Here is a 26091-nt window from a genome sequence, read left to right as displayed (position 1 = left end):
AAAGGGCTAGAGATGTGGCTCTGTGGTTAAGCCCCTCTGGGTTCAATCCCTGGTACAAACAAACAATAAAACTATATATAAATGGTCTTACCATTTAGAAACTGTAAAATTCTGGGCAAATTACTTAAATCTTCCTACATTGTCTTTAGTTCATCTGTAAAATAAAGCTAACCAACCATTTCTGTGGAAAACAATACTCTCTATTTGACAACAGAACTGGTCACTAACATGTAGGCTGTTAAATAGTGAAGGTATTAGATAGGTATGGAGGTGCACACCTGTAATCCTAGCAACTTGGGAGGCTAAGGCAGGAGGATTTCAATTTTGAGGACAGCCTCAGCAACTTAGTGATACCCTGTCTAAAAAAATCAATCAATCAATCAATCAATCAATCAATAAATAAATAAATTGGGTTGTGGGTAGAGATCAAAGGTAAAGCACTCCTGGGTTTGATTCCCAGTACTACAAAGCAAAAATAAAACCCAAAACAATAAAGGTGTTAAGCAAGTCATCCGAAAATTTTAAGACAAATAATGTACTGACAGTAGAAAGTTGACATCAAAATTATATTATTTTTGATAGCATGGAGTTTTATGGTGAAAAAGATGGTAGCAAGAAGAAAAATTGCTAGATAAAAGCTATCTGTTATTCCCATTACAGTGTGAAGGCTGTGCAGAGTATGAGGGGTACCATGAATGCCATGATTTGAGTTATATCCTGTTAACTAAGGTACAATTTCTTTAAAACATGCTAAAATATTAAGACAATAAAGTTTATTACTCAATTTAAAGAGTCATTCTTTGGTATCTTAATAGAGCATAAGTACTTGAAAAGGTGATCCAAATAGTGTATCAGAAATTGTCAACAAAATTCTTTGTGAAGCACATTTCTAAATATAGATAGTACAAAGAAGAAAATAAAAACAATCTGCCATTCAGCCAGGCCTGGTGGTGCATGCCTATAATCCCAGCAACTCGGGAGGCTGAGGCAGGAGGATCACAAGTCAGAAGCCAGCCTCAGTAACTTAGCGAGACTCTTGGCAACTTAGTGGAATCCTGTCTTAAATAAAAAGTGAAAAAAGGACTGGGGATGTAGCTCAGCAGTAAAGTAACCTTGGGTTCAATCCCCAGTACCAACAAACATACCAAAAAAAAACAACACTGCCATTCAGAGATAATCAATATTACCATAGTGATTAATATAAACACTCCTTTTTCTACTCATAACTATCTTTTTTACAAACTAGTCAGACGAAAGAAATAGAAAAAAAAAGTAATTCTATATGAAAAAAAAAACAAACCTAGAGCTTCTTCTCCCTCCCTATATGTAACAGTCAGCAATAAAACAGTAAAGAGAACTTATAAAACACTTCTTTTACTTCCACAAAAATGCATTTATATACTTTTTCACAAAACATTTCATGTCATTGATGGTATTTTTTATAGCTTCTAATAATAACATAATTATAGACAAAGTCGGCATCAACCACAACATATAAATAATCAAATGAATTTAAGGCTAAACCTCATACCTGTGAGAAGAGAAAGTAGCACAAGATTTCATATCCAAGGATGGATCTGAAAGGTCTAATTCAAATATCTCAAGGGAAGCATTGGTACTAAATGTTGCATCCAACTGCTGAGCAGATGTTCCTATAGAAAATACATTTATGGTAACTACACATACAAAAATAAAGGACTCAGGGAAAATGGTACAAAATAGAAACTGAAAGCATGTTATTCTATTATCTTGCACATGAATGCTGCATTAGTAGCAGAAATCTCAGCACATATGCCATTAAGCAGATGCTTAAATTACTATAGCAATGAAATTCTGGCACAGAGCTGGGAGATGATATTTATAAGAGTGGGTAGGGCAGTTAATTTTTTAAAGTACGTAAATATTTTAAAAGCTCTCTGTAAAAACAGTCCCATGATTGATTATATGTACATATAATCACACATGCTGCAACTTTTTATATAAAAAAATGCTCGCATCAAATTTGCTCTTCATTTAATTGAACTTTTACATGTCTTCTATTGTGCTTAATATTGGAGGACTAACACTAAACATAATCCCCATGCAGTGGAAAAGGTAATATATATGTAAATACATTGTGATCAATGCTATGATATACATGGTACTACAGGAACAAATATGAAGGTCATAGAACTCAGCTGATAAAGAAATGGAGGTATCTTGCTAGGGAGAGAGGCTTCCCAGAGGAGAGACACTTGAACTGAATCTTAAAGGACATTTATGAATAAGCCAGATGTAGAAGAGAAGAATTAGGTTACTCATACTATCTTCTCTTTTGAACTTACCTGTAGCTAGGTAAATGGGGTGGTTCTGGGCAGGGCTCCATGCCTGCATGGCTGTACGATCTACCTCTTTTAACTTCATCCTAAGAAAACATGTAACACAAAATACAGAAACATATTATACATAGAAACATACTAGACAAACCAGTAACACATAGCAATGTTTCAGAGTCAATAATTCAAATTGGTTTAGGTGTCATTTGTTCAAGTGTTTACAATTAGAAGACAAAACTTATAAAACTATTTTGAGACAAATGTAGACTATTCTAATTTTTGTGGATTATGCCTATAGAGTACCCCTTATCCAAAGTGCCTGGGGGCCAGAAGTATTTCAGATTTCAGAGTTCTTTTCTTCATTAAAATTACAGAATATTTGCATAGACTTTACTGCTTAAGCAGCCCTAACCCAAGAATCTGAAATCTGAAAAGCTCCAAAATCTGAAACTTTTTTCAAAGTTTTGGATTAGCATGGATATTCAACCTCTTGTCCTTCAGTTGAAAAAACAGTTTGGAAAAATATCCCCCAAAATACAATAGAGGATAGAATCTGAGGAATTAATTTTGCTACACCTGTGCTTCTCAAACAAGTATGGGTTACAGTGTATCAGGACTAAGAGAAGTCATATAATAAACTAGATGCATCTTCCTGAAGTAGCAGGACTCAATGATAACAATTTTAAGATTTAATGAAACTCAACTATAAAGAACACAGTAAGATCAAGGATTTTAAAGATTAAAGCCAAAATTCCTAGAAAATTGGTCCCTTTAAGCTAAAAACTAACCTATCACTTTACATATTTTTTTCCTTTTTTCTGTCATTAAAGTTGCTTTGGTCTGTGGGTGTCCTTATCTACATTGTGTACAATCATAGATATGAAAAGTTGTAGCCCATTTGTGTACAATGAATCAAAATGCAGTGTGTAAAAACATAATAGATTTTAATGAAAATAAATTAATTAATTAAATAAAACTGAGTCACCCAAAAAAGGTTGTTATTTACTTTTTCAAATGTTTTTAACTTTTACATAAATACTTTCACATAGCTTTGTAATCCATTCTAAGATGTACTATCATTTATTTAGTCCAATACCAATGAACACCTGAACTGTTTTTGATATTTTTATAAATAATGCTGAAATAAAGGTCATATGTACATGTTACTTCATTCATGAACAGGGACAACCATAAATTTCCAGAGGTAAAACTGCTTGACTAAAGGATCAGTGCAGCTGAGCATGGTAGTGTACCTCTAATTCCAACAGCTTGGGAGGCTGAGGCAAGAGGATCGAAAGTTCAAAGACAGCCTCAACAATAAAGAGGCCCTAAGCAACTTAGCAAGATAAAATAAAAAATAAAAAGGGTTGAGATGTAGCTCAAAGGTTAAGGACCCCTGGGTTCAATATACAGTTAAAAAAAAAAATCAATGCAATTTTAATTTTGGTGAGTATTACAAAGTTGCCCTCTATGACAAGTGAACCCAGGGGTGCTTAACCACTTATCCACACTCCCAGACCTTTTATTTATATACTTTTATTTATATACAAAAACATATATATGTTTTTGAGATGGGGTCTTGCTAAATTGCTGAGGCTGGCTTTGCACTCACAGTCCTCCTGCCTCAGCCTCCCAAGCTGTTGGGATTACAGATGTGCACCACTGCGCCTGGCATGATTTTAGATTTTTACCACAATAACAGGTTAAAAATGTTAGCTCTTTATAGTTATAATTTACATTTCTCATTCTAAATTATGTATGGCATCTCTTTATATGACTATGGGTCATCCATATTTTCCTTTTAGTCACCTTTTCTGTCCATATCATTTGCCCATTTCTCTTTTCCTTCTCTTTCTCTCTCTTTTGTGCTGAGGATTTAACCATGGCCTCACACTACCACTGAGCTATATTCCCCAGCCTCTCCCCCTTTTATTTTTGGTACTGGCGACTGAACTCAGGGACACTCGACCACTGAGCCACATCCCCAGCCCTATTTTGTATTTTATTTAGAGACAGAGTTGCTTAGCACCTTGCCTTTGCTGAGGCTGGCTTTGAACTTGGGATCCTTCTGCCTCAGCCTCCAGGGCCACTGGGATCACAGGTATGTGCTACCATGCCCAGTCCTCTTCTCCACTTTTTAAATTTTATTTTGAGACAGGGTCTTGCTAAGTTGTCCACGCTGGCCTTGGACCTGCAAGCCTCCTATTTCAGCTTCTCAAGTGATGTGGATTGTAACTGTACACTACTGTGCCAGGTTTCTTTTCAACTTTTGAAACACCTTGTTTTCACTAGCTGTCTTGAATATAACTTAAAAAATATGAAAATAAATAAAGATAAAATTAGATTTTGCTTGGTGACCCAATCTGCAGTCTTTTTATTAGGTTAACTAAAGCCACTTAAAAAGTATTGATAGAAAGACTTGGTTGATCTTAGTCTTAATCATATTTTACTATTTGGTTTTATAACTTTTAAAAAGTCTTTCGTGGGGCTGGGGATATGGCTCAGTTGGTAGAGTGCTTGCCTCGCATGCACAAGGCGCTGGGTTCAATCCCCAGCACCAAAAAAAAAAAAAAAAAAAAAAAAAAGTCTTTCACTGTTGTCTGTTGTCTTTATCATATTTCGATAATTTGTTTCTAATGTTTCTGGTCTATCTTTGTAACCATAATTTTAGATCATTTTATTTAATACCATTAATCCCCCACTTCTTTAAACAACAACTATTAACTCCTTACTAGGAGCACTAATGAAATTAGCTTGAATAACCTTACTGATCCTCTTGCATTACAGTTATAGTCAATTATTATCTTTCTCAGTGTTTATCTTTGTACTACTAAATATGTTTGTACTTCTGCTAATTTATCAGCTTTGGCTCCCACCCATTACAGATATGGCAATCCACAAACTTCCTCTGCTTCTGATTTTCTATCCAACTCTCTTTTTATTAGTTGTATAACCAAATTCCTATATTACTGGGCATTTAACATTAACATTACATACTTCTGTTCTGGTCTCAGGTGTGTATATGTACACATTTAACATTCTAATGGAACTTTTGTCAGTTTCCTTACTAATATTTAGAAGATGAAGTTCATCTTCTAACAGTTTTCCTAGAAGGGCTTTAGACTAACAAATGTGCCTTAAGTCTTATACATTCAGTTTCTATTCAAAAATTTCACAAATGATAAAATTAAAGCACAGAATATTAGATTATTTTGTACATACTAGCAAGAGACACAACGAAGATTTTAACTCAGAAGTTTAGCTCCAAAGTCCAAACTCTGACTTGTTACTTCCAAAAAGTTTAGGTACTATTTTTTAATAATAGGAAAAATAGTGACATTGAGAAGAAATAATGATGCCAAAGCTAACTACCATTTGTAATGAAATTAAGAGAAAAAGAAATGCATTTTGGAAATTGTGTTAACGCCAGGAAAAGTGGAATTCAGAGCTTGCATTACACAGTTAAAATCACAATCTCTGGAGTTGACTCTCACTTTGGTTATTGACTCTGCTAGTTGTTAGATATGATACCATAGAAGCATTATTTAACTTCTCTAAGCCCTAGTTTCTACATTTATAAATTGGGATAAGACTGACTAGCTCATGGGATGTTGTGAAGTCAAATAAGATAATGTATTTGAGAACCAAACAAAATGCCTACCACACAAGTTAGTGTTTTGATATGTTAGCTGTCTTAAAAAAGTATTACTAGCATGAGATTGAGAAAACTTCATACGTAAGATTATTCTGGAAAAAAAATTAAGTAGTACAAAAGGGACCTATTTTCTTTTTATGAATGTCTTCTTCCTATCAGCCAACTGTTTTAACTTAATCCTTAATACTAAGTTCAAGTTCCAACTCATTCATGAAAACTGCCTTGATGATCCCATCCACATGATATAAATAAGATCCTAATTGTTCACATATAAATCAAACCACACTTTAGAGATTTTTATAAGAAAATGTCATTCTACTTTAATTAGATACAATATAACATTCTATTAGCACATATTGTTTATATATTTTTCAATTACCATTTTCACACTGGCAATTGTCAATTATCAATCAGGTTTTACAACATCACTTTCAATACAGTATGAGGTATGCAGAAAGTTTTGTTTGATTTTGAATTCTAATATTTAAGGGAATACAAATATACTGATAAGCTAGAAAGTCCAGTTTCAGATAAAATATTCCATTTAAAAATTCTCAATGGTTCAAAGGATCTTTCATATTAAAAAGTATGTGAAAGTACTGTTTTGGGAAAAAGAGATAAATGATAATTCCTTAAAGTGAAAATCAAATTAGCTATTTAAAAAAATGAACTAGACTTATAGTATCTCCAACAGCAAAGGTACAAGGGCTACCTAATTCTTGAGTACTTAGTTAATGTGTAACACTGGGACAACTTCACAAGAACATAGAATGGTAAAGGGGAATTCAAAGCATTTATAAGTTTATTTCTTAGCTCTGGTACTCAATGTTCTAGAAGCAGTTCCACTTTTTAATCTATACTGAATATAAGATTTCAATGCTATCTGTACAAAAAAAAAGGCTTAGAACTGTGTAATGAGGTCTGAATCTAATTAAACAGGAGTATCATAATCTACCGATTATAATCATTCTTAAAATGAGAATGCCATGGAAATGTGTGTATTTTCTCTTCTTAGAAATGGATATTTAATTGTAAATGGTTCATCTGGATACACATGTATTTCTTTTTCTTACAAATGATTTTTTTTTTTTTTTTTTTTTTTTTTTGTGGTGCTGGGGATTGAACCCAGGGCCTTGTGCATGCAAGGCAAGCACTCCACCGACTGAGCTATCTCCCTAGCCCTTTTTTTTTTTCTTTGCGGTGCTGGGGATTGAACTCAGAGCCTTATGCTTGCGAGGTGAGCACTCCACCAACTGAGCTATCTCCCCAGCACAAATGATCATTTAATTGTAAATGGCTTTCTTGAAAATAAAAAGAGGTTTAGATGAAACCATATGCAATTCCCAAGTGAAATTTGCTTCAAAAACTTTGGGTAATTTTTTTCAATATTATATGTGATTAGAATTCCTACCATGCATACTTGCTTCTTCCAATACTATTTTACTCAGAAGATAGTTGCTATAAAAATAGAAAAAATTGGGAGAACAGTGGTTTATTTATAAATACTATCTGCAAAACAGTATCTATAACATAACAGTTAAAGAGCATGTGGTCTATAACGGACACCCTAAATTTAAATCCCAGTTCTACCATATCACAGCTCTCACTTTGATCATATAACTTAACCTATCTGTGTCCTGCTCCCCTCCAAGTAAAATAAGGACAATAGGGGGCTGGGGAGATAGCTCAGCTGGTAGAGTGCTTGCCTCACAAGCACAAGGCCCTGAGTTCGATCCCCAGTACCGCAAAAAAAAAAAAAAAAAAAAAAAAAAATAAGGACAATAACAGAATCTACACCATACATAACTGTGAGAATTAAAAGTAGTATTACGGAGTGCCTAGAACAATGACTGCCACATAGCAAATACTCATTAAAGCATGTTATTACAAAAGTTAAAACTTAAAATGTCTATTCCAAAGTATCTTCACAAACACATCTGAGGAAAATTTATGTTCCAAATTAGAACTCTTATTTTTCAAACAACTTTCTACATTAATTGCATTCTATTCTTTCAGACTGCAAATGTGAAGTAATCCTGAAATTCAAAAATACCTACAATGTCACAGAGTTGAACCATACCTGGGAAGGTGAAAAGTTAAAGTAACGGACTAGGAATACAATCCCTAACTGGCGCTGCCTTTAATAAAAATCCACCTTGTGTGGGCAAAATATCTCATTCAGTAGAGGGATATCTGCCAGGTGTGGTGGCATAAACCTATAATCCCTAGTAAACTCAGGAGGCTGATGCAGGAGGATGGTAAATTCAAGGTCAGCTTTGGTTTCAAAATAAAAAGTTAAAAAGGGTTGGGAATGCAGTTCACTGGTTCAATCCCCAGTACAAGAAAGAAAGAAAGAAAAAAAAAAAAAAATGGGAACATTTATTCCATTGGACTAATTTAGTATTGTCAATGTTCTAGATTTATCTCACTCAACCAAACTTAAAGAAAGCAACTGTGTATTGGTTACTGAACTAAATGGTGTCATACTAATCTGCAGGATAAGAAAACTTTTTGTACTGAAATTAACCTACAAAAAAAAGCATCATTTCTAAAAACAATGTAAAAATCAATTTAGTAATATAACTTTATAAGAGTTTTTTTAAACTTGGGATTTGTAAACCTCCTGAAATAACATTTTCTACATGTGTGTCTGGTGTTTTTCGAGGATGATGATCCACATGCTTTCATTATATTCTCAAAAGGGAGTGGAATTCCAAAAGGTTGATAATCACTCTTTACAGTGTATTTCTTTCTATTCTTATCTATTAGTTTCAGAAAAGAACCTGCTTATATAAACCAGGGTAATTTCAAATCCAACTCAGTTTCACATTTCCAAAATAACCACGAATGTGTGTAACATAAATTCACAACTACAAAAACACTTCAAGTAGTCAAGTAAGAGAATCGCAAATTGGAGACCAGCCTCAACAATTCAGCAAGACCCTGTCTTAAAAAATAAAAAGGGCTGGGTATAGCTCAGTGGTAGTGTGCTTGCAAGAGGCCCTGGGTTCAATGTCCATCAAGAAGGGTTGGGGGCGGGGGCCACTTCAAGTTATCCAGAAGTTCTTAAAGCCTACGAACCTTTCCTAGAGCTATAATTATGGGGCAGCGAGAAACGAGGCACACAGAAGAACCACTAAAAAGGAGAATAAACTTTAACCAACTCTTGAAAAGGGAAGAATGTAAGAAAAACAAGGATTTTGTGAAACACGGATGACCTTCAAATTACCAATTAAATAGTTACAATTGCAACAAAGACAAATTTCAGTTTTCTGTAGTTGAAAGAATAGTTTAGGAGGAAGGGCTTGTAACCTCAGAAAGACCTATGTAAAAATCATTCTTTAAGCTCACAGAAAAGTTTGTAATGCCCACAAATCTAAGCAATATTTTGACAATTTATAACTGCCCCACAATTTAACTTACTATAACAACTTATTAGCAAAATCATACCATACTTAATGAGGTTTCCTTAGAAGTACAGACAACGATTGGCGATTATTGTCTCTAAAAATCATCTAATCGTGGTTAAATGATAGTAGCTTTCAGTTCAAACCCGTGAAACCTTAAATTTGGCAACAGGTCACATACAAACGAAAAATCTCAACCAAACTAATGTCAACGAAACAAAACTGAGATTTGTTTCCTTTCCTCGCCCTTGGGTACCGCACCTCTTTGTGCACAGGGTCCGAAGGTCTCCTAACCTCAAACTCCGGTTATCAGCCCGGCTACGAATCCCCGGCAGGACACCCTGTCTTAAGCCTCAGGGGAGCTTGGGGACGACGGTGGACTCGGCGACGGATGTTGACGGGCGCGATCACCGAAAGGGTCCGATGCCAGGCGTTGTCCCGTCGGGCCCGAAACCAAGACCAGGGGCGCGCAGTCACCAGAGACCGGGCCTCAGTCTGGCAGAGCCAGTAGAGACCGAGGCCGGGGTCCCAGCTTCCCGGGCTCAACTAGGGCCCAAGGGCCGTCGAGAAGGGCAGAAAGCAACAGGCAGACACACCTGGCGGGGACCCTCGGCGACCGGTTCTGCGTTAGCACCGCGCTGGTCGAACTCTCCCAGGATTCGCCGTCGCCCCTCCTCCCCGGCCCAGGGCCACCTCCACGTTCCGCTCCAACGTGGCAGCCGCAGCCCCGCCCTGCCGGCCGACACTTCCGGGTGCGACGCCTTCCCCGCCCACTCCGGCGCGCGGCCCGCCGCAGCACTTCCGGGAGCTGCGACCGGTAGGAGTCTGAGTGCACTGCTGTAGTTCGGGGGCTGGGATTTGCGGCATGTGTAGTTACGAACCCCTTTTTCTCAGACTGGGCGGAGGGTGTGTGGATGCCGTAGCCACACTACGAGTAAAGAAAAAGTCCTACTGGGCGTTGCCATCTGGCTAAATGGCGGTGGCCCGCAGGAACGCCACGTACTCCTGTGAGGCGTCAGCAGCCCTTGACCGTACTTCCAACACCAAACTACGTGAAAATAGGGCTACAAAGAGCCTGTTGGGCTCTTTGAATTGCCTACTGTTTCTACAGTTTTGCGCTTTGAAAATTGTAATGATCGCGACATACTCGAAAGCTATTCGTAGAAATACTTGATATAGTGCTCCAAAGAGGCATGCATAGATGGGGTGAGGTGTGTTAATTTCAGTTGGTATCCTTAAAGTTACTATCACATTATGTCCAGACCCATTACCATCAGCCCTGGGCAAGTGGTAGTTTGAGCAGCCCTAATCTGAAAATCAGAAACTTTCGAGTGCCTCCTTAATGCTCCGATTTTGGAGTATTTCAGGTTTCAGATTAAAGATGTTCAATCGGAAGTCTATGTAAATATTCCCAAATTCAAAATACTGAAATCTTTCTGGTTCCAAGCATTTCACACAAGATACAACTGATTAGTTTCCCCAGACCCTTGAATTTTAAATGTTACCTCAATGCACTTTTGAGTTTAGGGAGTAAGAAGTCATACCAAATAAAAATCATTAAGTACTAAAACCTGCACTCAATCCATGCCTAACTTATATACCAGTTCACGTTCCACTACACCAATCATCCAAAGCCAGTTCTTTTAAGGAAAAACTTCCTACCCACCATAACTGGAAATGTTCTCTTTTTAAGATACTTTTAGTTGTAGTTGGACATAACTATTTTTTTGTGTGGTGCTGAGAATTGAACCCAATGCCTCACACTAGGAAAGCACTCTACCACCGAACCACAACCCCAACCCTGGAATGTTCTTGAACACAAAAATATAAAATACGGTCAATACTACCACTTAAGTAGTAGACTAGAAGCATTTTTTGTATTCACTGCACTCTTCCCAATGCTGTTTGTTTCCTAGATGTGCAGTTCAATTTTCAAAATGGAAGTTTTTCTTTGCAGGTTTGAAAAAGATCAGTTCAAGCAGATTACTAGTTTTGCAGTGGCTAATTTCAAGTATGTTCTAAAATCTGCAAGAGTTATCTAGAGGTGCCAAAAAAATCTGACTTCAAAGTGGGACCATCATTTGAGCCAAGAGGAAAAGTTTACCTTCTGAACTCTCTTCCTATTATCCCATTCCAAAGACTCCCAGGTACTTAGAAGTATGCATTGGTATGGAAAAAAGATTCATTATAACTCCTACTTTCCCCCTAAAAACAATTGAAGCTTAAGTCTGCAACCTCCAAACCTTGCCTCCTCCCCTGAAATTCCAGGCCGTGGGAATAGTTGAAAAAGAAAAAGTGCAACAAGAAAATTTTTCAAGCCAGGAGTGGTGCAGCATTCCGGTAATCCCAGTGGTTTGGGAGGTTGAGGCAGGAGTATGAGTTCAAAGTCAGCTTCAGCAATTTAGCCAGACCCTGTCTCAAAATACACAATAAAAAAGGCTGAGGATGTGTCTCAGTGATTAACTCTGGGTCCAATCCCTGGTACTTAAAAAATAAAATAAATAAATGTGACAATGAGACTCAAATTTCCGTATTCATAAATAAAATTTTATTGGTACACATTCACACCCAATGGTGGTTATTGTCTATGGCTGCTTTTTGCTATACAGAGCTGAATAGCTGTAACTGATCACATGGCCTTCAAAGCCTAAAATATTTTCTAGGATCTTACTAGAAAATGTTGTCAATCTCTATTAAAGTATGGCCTATAAAAGGATTGATAAATGAACTCCAAATACAAGAAATTCAATACTATAATTTCAAAACTTTGGTATTAGCATACAAAGGCAATATGAAAAGTAAATATAGAATTATAACAATAAATATCTATAGACTTGATGTATTTATATTTGGTTTAATGTGTTTTAAATGCAGGAGCAATGCAATCTAAGTTTTTGGAAAAATATACAATTGTTCTGTGACTTCTGAAGGCAAAGGACAGGGGGACAGGAATAGGAAAAACAGTGGAATGATTGACATAACTTTCCTATGTACATACAGGAATATACCACAGTGAATTTCTATGTCATGTATAACCACAAGACTGGGATCCCAATTAGAGTAAGATGTATTCCATGTTTGTATAAATAAGTCAAATTATACTCTACCATCATGTATACCTAAAAAGAAAAAATGAAAAAGCACAGAAAAAAATTGATGTTGATTATTACATGCAAAAACATTATTCTGTAACTTTTTTGTACTGTAAAATTAGTATTTAGTTCACTGTAAATTAAAAACATTACAAGCTGAAAAATGAGTGTTTTTATAAAATGTAAATAATTTATCAAGAGTAGTTTAAAAAGCACTTGCCTTCATTTTACTTCAAATAGGCAGTGAGAATAGAAATAGGAACAGGAACCAAACATTTTATCCTTTTTGCTTTCAAGGTCATGAAATATCTCTGAGTTTGATGTGAAGGGTTTTTGCTGAAATCACTTCCTCTGAGGTATGCTCATCTTTTATATCACAACCACTTCTATCATTTATGCCAAGAGGTTAACCTTCACTAAGTTCCTCTGGCTTTTCTAGAACTGTCTCTTGAACAGCAGCAGTATCAAATTCTTCCTAGCCCACTTTACTTTCTATAACATTGCATCTGAATCCTACAAAGTTGGATTCCACTGAGCCTTAGAGTAAGACTATTATATTTTGGAATATAGGAGCAAATTTCATAGTAGTACCTATATCTGAGCTTGTAACTTAACCCAATAGATTAACATTAATCAATTCATGCTGACTTCTGAAATAATGAAACCAGTCTTTATTGGCAGTAAAATTTTCATTTTCAGTTTCACTGTAACTACTACTTTCAATGTAATACTTAACATCAGTGCTTGGGCCTGAAAGCTAGCTAGCCAAACTGGGAACTGTTTTTGATTAGTCTTCAATTTTGACTATAAATGGTTTTCTATTCCTAGCACAATTTAAATTAAGATATGGAAGCAACTAACTATACCTTCAATATAGTTCACACTGTAGCTTCCTGCAGGCCTAGATTGCCACTCTTTGCTTTGCAGTTGCCACTTTCAGATCTTCTAATTTCATCCATTTTCACTTCCAGCTTTATCAATTTTCATTTCTTTACTGCCCTGTCATCTTTGTTGACCAATTCCTTCTTTTGATTATCCATTTTTGTAAACTGTCAAATGAGTTTAGTTTCTGGGAGACAAGGCAGTCAAACTATGCTCTTTGCTATCTGTGCAAGAACTGAATAAATTATCAGTCACCAGTCACCATCAGACTTTGAAAGAAGTAAAGTGACAGATCACTGATGATGATGTACATTTTTTATTTGCAAAATAATTTATGAGCTAAAGAGCTAATAGTAAAATTTATATAACTATTTACAGTTAATGGTAACTAAAATTTTAACCACTTACTATGGTAACTGATACTTGTACATATTGAGACTACTTATACCTAAAAAGAAAAAAAAAATCAATATTTCACAAAAGTCAACTTTCAATTCTTTATAGTGAACTTTTTTTTTTTTTTTTTTTTTTTTTTTTTTTTGCAGTACTGGGGATCGAACTCAGGGCCTTATGCTTGCGAGGCAAGCACTCTACCAGCTGAGCTATCTCCCCAGCCCTATAGTGAACTATTACCAAGTTTTGTCCTGAATCAAATAAACACAAAGTTTCTCTCAAAGAGTGCTAGTTTCAAGACTGGATTACTCAATATAGAACAATGTTTAAAATAATTTAAAGAACAACACTTTATATTAGGATTTATAGATGGTCCATAAATATTCCTTTGAGAATTGTGACTCCCCCTTTCATTTCAGTAATGTCGAAGTCTTCAAATAGTGAAGTTCTAGACAAAATAGCCACAAGGAACAAGATGGTCAGTTGTACAGTTTGTTCCCTAATAGCCAGTACAGTTCCATGTTACATTTCAGCAAAACAGCAGCAGCATCCCCTCTATAAATGTTTTAGCTTCTTTTTTTTTCTTTTGCAGTGCTGAGGATCAAACCCAGGGCCTCATGCTTGACAGGCGAGCACTCTGCCAACTGAGCTATCTCCCCAGCCCGCTTCATTATTTTTGAATGCATTTATTTCATACATCTTTTCCATATGGACTATAAAAAATTTATCAACTTTTAGGTTTAGCAACTTTTGTGTACATGAAATTAAGTTATTAAAATTCTCTTTTTGGGGCTAGGGATATAGCTCAGTTGGTGGAGTGCTTGCCTTGCAAGCACAAGGCCCTGGGTTCAATCCCCAGCACGACAAAAAAAAAAAAAAAAAAAAAAATTCTCTTTTTGCAGGGTGAATCTATTTCTTAAATTTGGGAAATGGCTATAAGACACAATTAATGACAGAGTTGGTATTAGATTTTGAGATTCTCAGCTCCCACCACTTTCCTATTATGTTACAGATAGTCTTCCATTAGAATTATGTATGAATCATTTAAAGAATAGCAAATAGTAAACAAACATAAACTGAAAAATATAATTTCTAAGAATTTCAAGGCCTGAAAGGATTATATCATTATTTCTAACAAAAGATGACTATTAGGGGCTGGGGTTGTAGCTCAGTGGTAGAGTGCTTGCCTAGCACATGTGAGACACTGGGTTTGGTCCTCAGCATCATATTAGTGGCAAAAAAAAAAAAAAAAAAAAAAAAAAAAAAAAAAAAAAAAAAAGAATAAAGGCATTGTGTCCATCTACAACTAAAAATATTTAAAAGATCACTATTAAAAGTCCCTTCTTTGTAAGGACAAGGGCCTGGGTTCAATCCCCAGCACCGCAAAAAAAAAAGTCCCTTCTTAGAGCTGGGGATGTGGCTCAGTAGTAAAGTGCTTGACTGGATGCATGAGGCCCTAGATTCAAATCCCCAAGCGCACACACACACAAAAAAAATCCCATCTTCTACCCCTCCAATTATTCCTGAGTCAGTTTGATAATCTGGAAAATTACATTTTTCTTAGAAAGCTAAAATAAGAAAAGAACTTTATTTCAGAGCACAGTATCTACATCATACTTAAATGTCAAACTTTTGTTCTTTGTGTTCTTTTATGAAGACTTATTTTATAAATCTCTTACCTTATTACATATAAATCTTCAAATTCTTGATCAAATGAATATGACAAATGATATTCTAAGAAAAACCTTCAATTTTAGTCCTACAAGGGAAAACATTCAAATAGGTAAATCAATGTATAGAAATTACATCATATATTTGTCTCATGGCTTTTTCTATTATGTCCTCATCCACATACATTAATCACAACAAATCATGATGTGAACAGCAGTGGAAAAAGTTTAATCATTGGACATTTATACTTAATTTGAAGCTCTATTCATAATTTTTTTTCCCCATTGCTTAGCCCTTTAAAATTCCAGCACCTTGGGAAACTGAAGCAGGAGGATTCCAAGTTTAGAGCCAGTCTCAGCAACTTTGCAAGACCCTGTTCTAAAAAAGAAAGAAAAAAGTTGGGAAGATAGCTCAGTGGTAAAGTGCCCCAGGGTTCAGTACCCAGTACCACATACACAGACCTTCAATTATATATCTTGCATATGTATTTGGGGGGGCAGGTAACTGAGCCAAAACAACTCACTCCTCAAACAGTGACCCACAGAAACAGTGGTATAATAAGTATTATTTTTCCCTACAAAAGTTAACTGTGAGGGCAAATCTCTATCTGTATTCAAACAACAAAATATTAAGTGAAAAAGTTAAGGACAGTCTTTAAATTTGTTCACCAAAAAAATTCAAAATCCCAATGCTTTCTGAAGAAAACAACAGAGAACTCAAAGGATGAAAAATTCAGCAAAAATGAGTTAGTTATATAGCAGGACAACAAATTGAGAAGTTCTAGTAGAACTAGCCAAGTATCTGAAAAAAGGATATGCTTAACAAGCAAGAGGCTGGTCTCAGTAACTGCAAACTGTATGTCTGGTTTTGTAGGGTTATTGTGAGAAACAGTTTGAAAAAACAACTTGCAAGCTTAGCTCAATGCCTGGCACACAGTAACTGATTAGCTGTTATTATTCTTTCCTAAGTAGACAATAAACAAGATTCCCTACCATAAAATAGGTAATGAAATAACACCAGTCTTTACAAATTCAGTTTTTGCTTGGACAATCCTCCTTTTCCAAGTTGTTGCTATAGTTTCATGACTACTTAATAAATATAAAACAGAAAAATATACTACCTTCTCTGCATATTTAGAATTCTCTTCCAAGATCCACATGTCTTTTCCCATTTCTTCAAGAGTTAATTCCTGAAAAAGCGGTATTTTAAATTATTTTGTACAATGGTCAATGCCTTTTGCAATTAACACTATCTTTAGTAAGGCTTACATATCCTCATTTAAGTATTCAATAATCACAATGGTTCATTATGTGAACAGCAGTGAAAAGATTTAATCACTGGATATGAAGTTACTAGAGGAAAGATATAACCAAATAATCAAATTGAGAGCCTCAATGTCACCACTAAATAGCAAAAGGCACAAAAAAGTCATATTAAATATTTCCCTATCCTGAAGTAGTTAGTCTAAGTCTATCTAGAGCAGTAACCCCTTCTTTCTGGCTTCTGTGAGTTGTTTGTTTGAATAGGCTTATATTTAAGCAAATCTGACATTCTGCTATAAAACAGTTCTCACTAACTTAATAATTACCACTTCCACCAAGAACAATTAAAAAGAAAAAGCTACCAAAAAAATGCAGTCAAAATACTCTATAATATGAATTTTCTTATATTCTAGAAATTTTCCAAAAGGAACACAGCATCACTTCAGTAATTTATATGTACTACATACACACGTGCAAGATAAACTATACATATATTACTACACACACACGTGCGAGAAAGAATACACCTAAGTAAAGACTGCTTACTTAGATATTCATATTCTCATAATCTAATTTTCCCTTCAAAAAAATTGTCAGAATAATGTGAGAACCACTTTGTTTCTTCTTTCCTAGAGGGTCATAACCATTGGAATCCAATTAAGCAGGAAAGAAAACAGCCCTCACTTCAGATACTGAACTGGCTCCCAAACCAGCTCCATTATTGTCTCTCCCTCCAGGCTCTCAACTGGTTACCCTAGCCTGAAACCATTTTAGGAACAGTGCATTAGCCCAGAACTCCACTTCCATTCCTAATGTCTCAGTGCCTAACAGTTTGCCCTTTTTATGCCTACTGTGGGTTTCTTCCTTTGAAGTTACCTAAAATGGGGTAGGAACATAAAAGCAACTCTTCACGTAGCAATCACTTTTTTTCCTGAGTGATTTGATTTGCATAGGTTTTGAGTAGTCTACCCCTATTTTCTTTTTCATAAACTTTCAAATGCATAATTTTGCTGAAATGAATTTTTTTTTCCTCAGGAACACATATGACATAGCAGAAAAACATGTGACCGGCTGGGGCTGTAGTTCAGTGGTACAGTGCTTGCCTAGCATGTGTGAGGTACTAGGTTTGAGCCTCAGCACCTCATAAACAAAATAAAGGCATTGTGTCCATCTACAACAACAACAAAAACCCCACATGTGCCAAGGACTGAAAATCACCTTAGACATTGTCTCTATACACAAGGAACATCCTCTAATGGGTTCACTACAAACTTTTGAGTCCAAAAAAAAAAAAAAAAAAAGAAAGAAAAAGGCAACCACCACAATGAGGTCTCACTTCACACTTATGAAAATGTGGCAAAATTGGAAACCTCATCCATGCCAGGTAAGAATGTAATATGGTGCAGTCGCTTTGGAAAATAGTCTGGCAGCTCCTCAAGATGTTAAATATAATTACCATGTGACCCAGAAATTCCATGCTTTGGTGTACTCAAAAGAAACAAAAACTTATACATTAATGTTTACAGCATCCTTATTCATAATGGCCAACAAGAACTGTTAACTCAAATGTGTATCGTCTAATGAATAAATAAAATGTGGTATTTTTTTTTGGGGGGGGTGCTGGGGATCGAACCCAGGGCCTTGTGCTTACAAGGCAAACACTCTACCGACTGAGTTATCTCCTCAGCCCCCTAAAATGTGGTATATTGATTTAAAAAAAAAAAAAAAAAAAAAAAAAATTCAGCAACAAAAGCAAAATTAAGTAGTAATACATGTTACAACATGGAAGAACTCTGATGTTAAATAAGTTGGTCACAAAATCCCTTATGTTAGTTTATGATTCCATGTATATAAAGAACAACGAACAGTGCAATGCACACTGAAAAGCTCAGCTAATAAGAATGGGATTTCTTTTTTGGGTGATAAAAATGTCAAATTGGCCAGGCACATGTACCCACCCGTCCAGGTTACTCTGGAGGCTAAGACAGGAGGATCACTTGAGCCCTAGTTGGACAACACAGCGAGACTGCATACCATATCAAAAGAAAAAAAAAAAAAAAGAGTTCTAAAATTCAGTGCAGTGATACCTGCCCAACTCTAAGCAAATACTAAAATCAACTGAACTGTACACACTGAATCTACTAACTATATGGTATTTCTCTCTTAAACTGTTACAAATATATAAGGCAATTTTTTTCTTAAAGATGATGAAAACAGTAATGTTACCATTTCCATTTAGCCTAATTCAGGTCTTTTTTGGGGGGCGGGTGCTAGGGATTGAACTCAGGGGCACTCCACCACTGAGCCACATTACCAGCCCTATTTTGTATTTTATTTAGAGACAGGGTCTCACTGAGTTGCTTAGTGCCTCCCTTTTGCTGAGGCTGGCTTTGAACTCTGGATCCTCCTTCCTGTCTCCCAAACCCCTGGGATTACAGGCTTGTGCACCCCCCACCCAGTAATTCAGGTCCTAACTGGTTGAGAACTAGAATAGTACGCAATAATAATAGTCCAACTAACTGACCCCATATTTTTACCCAGCTCCTAGCCTTTGTTGAACATCTTAACAGCCAAGCAAAGCATTTGCTCTGCACATTCCCCAGTTACCAATCTTTCCAAAGTACATGGACTATCACTAGGCCACGTGATTTTTAATAAAACATAAGCAAAAGATCTTATTAGTTTCATTCAAATAAGATATGAGCACATTATAATGCAAAGTAGATGTGAATAAATAATACCTTGTCCCCAATCTTTCTGGCTGGAATCTAGACAAAATAAAAAGGAAAAAAAGAAGCAATGAATTTTTTAGGACTGGAAATTTGGAATTATGAGTTAGATAAAGAAACAAAAAAACTGTTGTTTTCTAAAAGTGGCCTCCAACACCATGCAGGATAGAAAAAAGCCACTTAGTGGACAAAGGCAATAATATTCAAAGAAAAAATAAAAATTGTGCCCTGACTTGGCCCATTTTCAAACTTCCATGAAAATTGAAATCTCATAGCACAAACACGCAAAGCTTAACTAAGATAATGTTCTAAAATCTTCTCAATTCTGAAAGCTATGAGTGCCCAACCAAAACGTGACTGCCCTTTCTCTCGTGCCTCCATCACTGCTATTGACGAGTCCCCATTGCACCGAAGGCTTCTGAGAGCCCCAAGGACCTTACCTCATTTCCTTGATTCCCTCTAAGTAGCCAAGTACCGTGCAGAAGGGGGTTCTTTGAATGAAGAGTCGGAGCATGCTCACTTCAGACTCTTCACTCAAGCTCCTCTGGAATCACATTTTTAAAGCCAACCAGACAACAGCTCCTACATTCTCTCCGAATCAGAGAACTACAAGATAAAATAAAAGGAAAATGATTCGCAGCTCAGTAAATCACTTTCTTTTGCCCAGATTTTGTCTTCGACACTTGTAGGACACCGCGTTTTATTTGTCCCCTTTATATCCCTTCTCCCCATATCCTCCATTCAGTTTCAGAGATCGCACCCTAAGTCCCATCAGCATGCCTCAGATTCGCCTCAATTTTGGCCCTTTCTCTCTGTTTCGCATTCTCAGAATTGGTCTCACAAAACGCGCGATGGAGCCGGATTGATCCCAAGTAAGAAAACCCGGAGGAAAACAATCCAGTCACAGCTAAACCCACCGAGCACCCGACAGCCGAGAAGGAGCGGTCAAGGGCGCGTCTTAATGCCACCGACTTTCCGATTGGCTGCTGCCACACGACGTGGCCTGCGATAGGCTAGGGTGCCAAGCGCTGAACCTACGGAGAAGCAGGATGGGAGTGTCGCGCCTCTAAAGCCCGCCTTCCCTCATAAATAAAGTCCGTAGCGGCGGAGTCAACGGGCGGAGCTAAATTTATCGTGATTCAAGGTGTCGCGGGAACCCCGAGGTGGAGCCCCACATAACAAGATGACCCGAAGTTGCTCTGCAGTGGGCTGTAGCACCCGAGACACCGTGCTGAGCCGAGAGCGCGGCCTCTCCTTCCACCAGTGCGTGTGAGAGTAACTGAGCCGCCATCAAGCTCGCTGCAGAGCCTGGCGGGCGTAGGCCGTGTGGGGCGGGGCCGGGCGATGCGTCGCGCCGTCGAGGTGACGTGTGTGTCGTGGGGCAGGGAGCGGAACCGAGGAGCGTCTGAAGTTAGGGTTCTTCGCTTTCCTCTTCCTCTGTTTTCCTTCAAACTGCAGATCGTTTCCCACTGCCTGGCGCTTTGCCTAATGAATTTTGAGTTAGGTTGCTCAAAAGGAGTGGGTCTCATTTAAAATGAGGCGACCGGAGGGGAGGACAGTTGGGAAGACTGTTGTAAGCATGGCCCCCATTAGAGTACGTGGCTTCTCCCAGAGTATGAGTACAGATCAGTTTTGGCCTGTGCAGCATAACATTGCAAATTATCGGTACTATTGGTCGAGCTCTACAGGCCGGTACGATTCTGGGTGGATCTGGTCATGTAAAAGAAACTTCATATTGCCCAAGAGTGGAGACGGAATTTCATATCAGTTCCATCTGAACTCTCATTTATGGTGCAGGTTGATGGAGACCATTCAAATCAATGTTGAAGGCATACTAAACTGTAGAAGAGTGGGTAAAATAGATCCTCACGGACAGAAGACATGTAGTCCCTGGGATAGCCTATTAAAATATTAACAAGATGTAGAAGATAAATAGTTTCATGTCGGGCAAGGTGGTGCACGCCAGTAATCCCAGTGAGACCGGAGGCTGAGGCAGGAAGATCGCAAATTGGAGGCCAGCCTTAGCAATTTAGTGAGGTCCTAAGCAATTTAGCGAGATCCTGTCTCAAAAAAGGCAGCGGATGTGGATGTAACTCGTTGGTAAAGCGCCCCTGTGTTCAATGTCACTACCAAAAATAAAAATGCTTCAGGGGTGGTAGTGGTAGAAGAGTAACCCTTAAGTAGGAATAGCATGGAACAAAGTAAAGAAATGGAAAATGCAGATAAAATGTAGAGGAGTGGAAAGGTACTTAGGACATAAATTACAGAATAATTTAAATATCAGGTTAAGGAGTTTTAGCTATTTATGTTTATGTTAAGGAGTTTTAGCTATTTCTTTTGTTGTTTTAATTGTGTACTCTCCTGTTTCCTCCTGACCTTATCAGTTGGTTCCTTCTCTTTTTCTTATTTTTTAAAAAACTTGGCCTGGGGGTATAGCTCAGTTGGTAGAGTGCTTACCTCATAAGCACAAGGCCCTGGGTTCAATCCCCAGCACTACCAAAAAAAAAAAAATAGAAAAAAAAATTTTTAAGTTGTTGATGAACGTTTGTTTTATTTATTTATACGCAGTGCTGAGAATCAAACCCAGTGCCTCACACACGCTAGGCAAGCGCTCTACCACACAGCCACAACTCTGGCACCCCCACAACCCCGTTTTTTAAAATTATTTATTTATTTATTTGCAGTGCTGGGGATTTGAACCCAGGTCCTTGTGCTTGCGAGGCAAACACTCTATCAACTGAGCTATATCCCCAGCCCTCCGTTTTCTTTTAAACTATCTTCTGTTCACTTGCCTGAAGCCAGTAAACATACGGACCTTACTTTATTTTTTTATTTTTTATTTTTCCCGCTAATCCCAGACTTTGCACTTGGAAAGCAGGTAAATTACCAGGAAGCTACACCCCGAGCTTTACTCCCATTTTTAAACTCTCCCACAACTCTTAAACTTGTGTGAATCTCCGCACTACCATACCACTCTCCTTCCTTTAAAAGTAGGCTCCTCAAAACAGGAGCCTAGTCCAGAGTGGTGATGCATGTCTGTAATCCCAGCAATTTAGGAGACTGAGGGTAGAGGATCTCAAGTTCCAGGGCAGTCTGGAAGTCAGTGTAGCAAGGCCCTGTCTCATATTTTTTAAAAAAGGGATGGGGATGTGACTTAGTTGTTAAGTGCCCCTAGGTTTAATCCCTGGTACCAAAAATATTAAAAAAAAAAAAAAATAAGAAAGAAAGAGAGAGAAAAAGAAAAGCAAAAGCCCACCAGGAGCATATACCTACTTCCTTAAGCCCCACTGGCTTTCCAACATACTGCAGCCCCACAACTGCTAGTACCCCTCTAATGACACAGCAGTGACAGGAGTTCACCTGGAATCTTGCTAAATCTAGTGAGCACTTTCTTAGTCCTCTTGGGCTGTTTCTAATCTTGGTGACTGTGCCTTGAAATTCTCCCCACTCTGATAATCTGCTATAGTTATTCATTCCATTTTCCAGATTCCTGGAGGCAATTTTTCTGAAATGCAAATTTAATCATGATCTTCCCTGAAGGAGGATTTGGGACTTTTCAATGTTAAAAAGACACATTCCAGACTCCTCTGTGATCTTTCCTTATATTCCCTCTTCCAATCTGAATTGCATTTCCTCTATATGTTTCTGTTAATGTAGGTATGCACTGAATGAAAATGTCTGACTGGAAAAGAGGCATCTTTATCGTCCTGACACCTAGGGAGTTGTAAGGAGAAAACAGACAGGAATAAAAGTTAAAATATAACTTAGTTAATCCTAGCAACAAGCTAATATGGATTCTATGGTAAGGGCTTGTTACCGAAAGTTTGGTGCTTGTTCTTGTTGCCAATCCAGGAAAAAAGGAAAAAGAAGTTTTTCTGTGTTGCTAACAAAGGAGAAACAGGGGATTCAAGTTCCAGAGGCTGTGATTCTATCAGTTTTTTTGTTTGTTTGTTTTTGGTTTTTTAAGAAGTCCTTCAAAGGCTCCATTCCATGTATTCTCTATTGGAGTTATAATTCACTTGTTAATTTGGGAGTTAGCCATTTCTGAGATCTTCTGGTGCCATTCCCAAAGTCTGAATTACTTAGTTCCTGTGGTGGGTGTGTGCTGAAGGTCAGATAATTCTACTTAGGATGGGGTAGAAAGGTAATTTTGTTTCCCTGGAGATTAGGGAGGGGCAGATATTAAGGAGGAGCAGGTAGAGAGGAAGAGAAAAAAACATGTCCCTTTCAAAAATAAGTCAGTGGCAGAGCAGCAAGGGCTATATATTCAACACATAAAGTGGAACACTGATACAGGCTCAGCAAAGTAATGGGAAGGAGAGAACAATTAATTTGCCATTGCTTAAAGCAGCCATCTTTTTAAACTTTTTGATCATTGAGTTCTTTTCATATAAAAATCTGAGTGCATGTCCTGAAATCTTTTAAGGTATATATATCACAAACCAAATTATTTAAAATTAGAATTAGGTATTATTGCCAATTTTATTTTGTTCAGAACTCCAGCTGGTTAGTCATAATGGTTAATGGGCAGCATTTCCCAATCTTTTCCATGGCATTTTATGCATACAAAATACTTCTACAATACTTTTAGAGAAAGCTGACAAAACTCTTTGGGGTTGACTTGAAGTAACTATTCTGGGGCTCCAGGTATCGCAAGCTACCCCATGTATTTGCCAGGTATACCGTTTGGGAAGCCGAGAATCAGGGATGGGTCTATAATTTGGTAAACCAGCCTGTCTATTATGGTTCCTTGCATGATTAGAAATTATACCCCATTTGTGAAAAGGATGCTTCACAAACATGTGCCATTAGTTAAGAAAAAACTAGTGAAAAGAGATTTTCCTCGCCTTTATTCAAAAAACAATTCTCTGTTCTTTCTTGATAAGTATCATTATTTTCCTGGAATAGTAAAATGAAAATCCCAGAACTGGAATTAGTTGTTCCTAGGAAAGAACAAACTTTGGATAGTACTATACACTTTAGAAAGTGCTTTGGAATGCATTTGTAGTTTTATGTAGATCTTATTAGAGCTCTGTGAGGAGAATCAGATTGAAAGATCACACAACTTCTAAAAGGTTATTGAGACTTAAATATAAACCTTCCAATTCCATTTTCTTTCTTAAAATAATTTAGAGTATCTCAGATTTATGTTTGACCATTCTACTATATTATTTCTCTAACCATTAACTGAGGAAATTAAAATTTTCACCAGTCTCAGTGCTTTTAAATATTAAAATATACAAAAGCATATATAGACATACACCTCCATCTACCTATAAGTCTGTTTCTAAGATAAGTTCAGCAGGCGGGTACGGAAAGAATAGCTTTGAGATTTTCTTTTCCTTCAGTGCTAGGAATTGAACACAGGTCCTTACACATGCTGATTGGATGTTCTACCACTGAGCACCTTTTTATTTATTTATTTTTAATTTTTGAGGCAAGATCTTGCTAAGTTGAACAGGTTGACTTTTTACTTGCAATCCTCCTGCCTTAGCCTCCTGAGTAGCTGGGATTACAGGCATATATCACTGCACTAAGCTATTTAGTTTGTCATTTTCATTATGTTTATTTCAGAAGTTTCCAAACATTAATTTGGCTGGGATTAAAAACAGAGAAATGCAAGGTAATTTTTATATTCTTTTTTTTTTTTTTTTTCCATGTTCAAGGCTAGTGAAAAAAGGTACCGTCAAAAAGGTGTGTGGGGATGGGAATTGAGTATAGTAAATGTACTTTTTTTCCACTGCTCCATAAGAAGTGACATCAAAATTCAATGGAAACATTATCACATTTTCAAGAGTAGGAATTGAGTGAATTAGCTGGATCAGTGGATTATACTGATATCTCATAAGATTGCAGTCACCTGAAATCCTGACTGGGGCTGAAGGATATGCTTTCAAAAAGGCTAATTCCCATGGCCTATGGCAGGAGCCCTAAATTTCTCCACAAGAAGTCCTCGGTACAGGACTGCTTATAATGCAACAGATAATTTCCCCAGGGCAAAACCATTCAGTTGAAAGAAGGAAGCTTCTGTGCCTTTTATAATCTGGTGTCTGCTTTCTCACTGTCACTTCTGCTTTAGCAAAGAATCTGTTTTTTAGCCAAGAATCTAAAGTAATTCCAGCTCTTACTCAAAGAGAGAATTAGGCTCCACCTCTTAAAAGGTAGTCGAAAGGAGGAGTGCCAATGGAGGAGTGTAAACACGGTTTAAAGTCACCACAGCCCACAAGTATTCTTTAACCATTTAAATAAGAACAGATTCTCTTAAAGTATAAGCAGTGAGAAGAAAAAGTGGTAGGATTTTTAACATGAATTGTCCCTATTCAACTTGAAACAGATAATTACTTACATATTGAACTTCTGAATTCAAAAAGAAATCAACTTTAAAAACAAATCAAATAAATTAAACTTAGTTAACTGGATGTTATGTTTATAGCAGTTAATTAATGGATTTATATAAAAATATTACTGTAGTATTACTATAGTATTTTCATGTTAATGGCACTTTAATATGATTGCTATAGATTTCCAACTGATACCATACAGCGCTCAAAATGGATCAGAGCTGTTAATCGTGTGGACCCCAGAAGCAAAAAGATCTGGATTCCAGGACCAGGTGCTATACTGTGTTCCAAACATTTTCAAGAAAGTGACTTTGAGTCCTATGGCATAAGAAGAAAGCTGAAAA

At 37.0% G+C, this 26091-nt stretch overlaps 1 protein-coding gene, 1 long non-coding RNA gene and 1 other non-coding gene across 29 annotated transcripts in view; 1 reads left to right on the top strand and 2 right to left on the bottom strand.

Annotated features, from left to right (window-relative positions):
* The window catches only part of Sec31a (SEC31 homolog A, COPII coat complex component), a 67266-nt gene extending 57160 nt beyond the window's left edge, over positions 1–10106 (bottom strand). For 11 of the 24 annotated variants that reach the window (XM_047565902.1, XM_047565905.1, XM_047565908.1 and 8 more), the window contains exons 1-3: positions 9639–10061; positions 2325–2404; positions 1532–1652 (exon numbers count right to left, since the gene is read on the bottom strand). In XM_047565902.1, the coding sequence (XP_047421858.1) occupies positions 1532–1652; positions 2325–2403 (200 nt within the window). In that variant the 5' untranslated portion in view covers position 2404; positions 9639–10061. Of the gene's footprint in view, positions 1–1531; positions 1653–2324; positions 2405–9638 lie in introns of all 24 variants that reach the window. The other 13 variants (XM_047565894.1, XM_047565898.1, XM_047565899.1 and 10 more) reach the window with 4 other exon arrangements.
* A 1802-nt stretch (positions 10107–11908) lies between these two features.
* Positions 11909–20667, bottom strand: LOC124994768 (uncharacterized). 4 transcript variants are annotated; one of them, XR_007110550.1, is made up of 7 exons: positions 20167–20317; positions 19847–20012; positions 19419–19445; positions 16536–16604; positions 15727–15793; positions 15424–15503; positions 11909–13799 (listed from the first exon to the last, which is right to left on the bottom strand). It is a non-coding gene; the product is annotated as an uncharacterized LOC124994768 (long non-coding RNA). The 4 variants fall into 4 exon arrangements; XR_007110548.1 differs by lacking the exons at positions 11909–13799; positions 20167–20317 and adding exons at positions 13849–14192; positions 20324–20667; XR_007110547.1 differs by lacking the exon at positions 11909–13799 and adding an exon at positions 13849–14192.
* A 1165-nt stretch (positions 20668–21832) lies between these two features.
* On the top strand, positions 21833–21905 carry Trnam-cau (transfer RNA methionine (anticodon CAU)). Its single transcript has one exon. It is a non-coding gene; the product is annotated as a tRNA-Met (tRNA).
* Positions 21906–26091: the final 4186 nt, after the last annotated feature.

Source organism: Sciurus carolinensis, chromosome 10 (genome assembly GCF_902686445.1).
Source record: "Sciurus carolinensis chromosome 10, mSciCar1.2, whole genome shotgun sequence".
NCBI lineage: Eukaryota > Metazoa > Chordata > Mammalia > Rodentia > Sciuridae > Sciurus > Sciurus carolinensis.
This window is presented reverse-complemented; position numbering and strand designations above follow the sequence as displayed.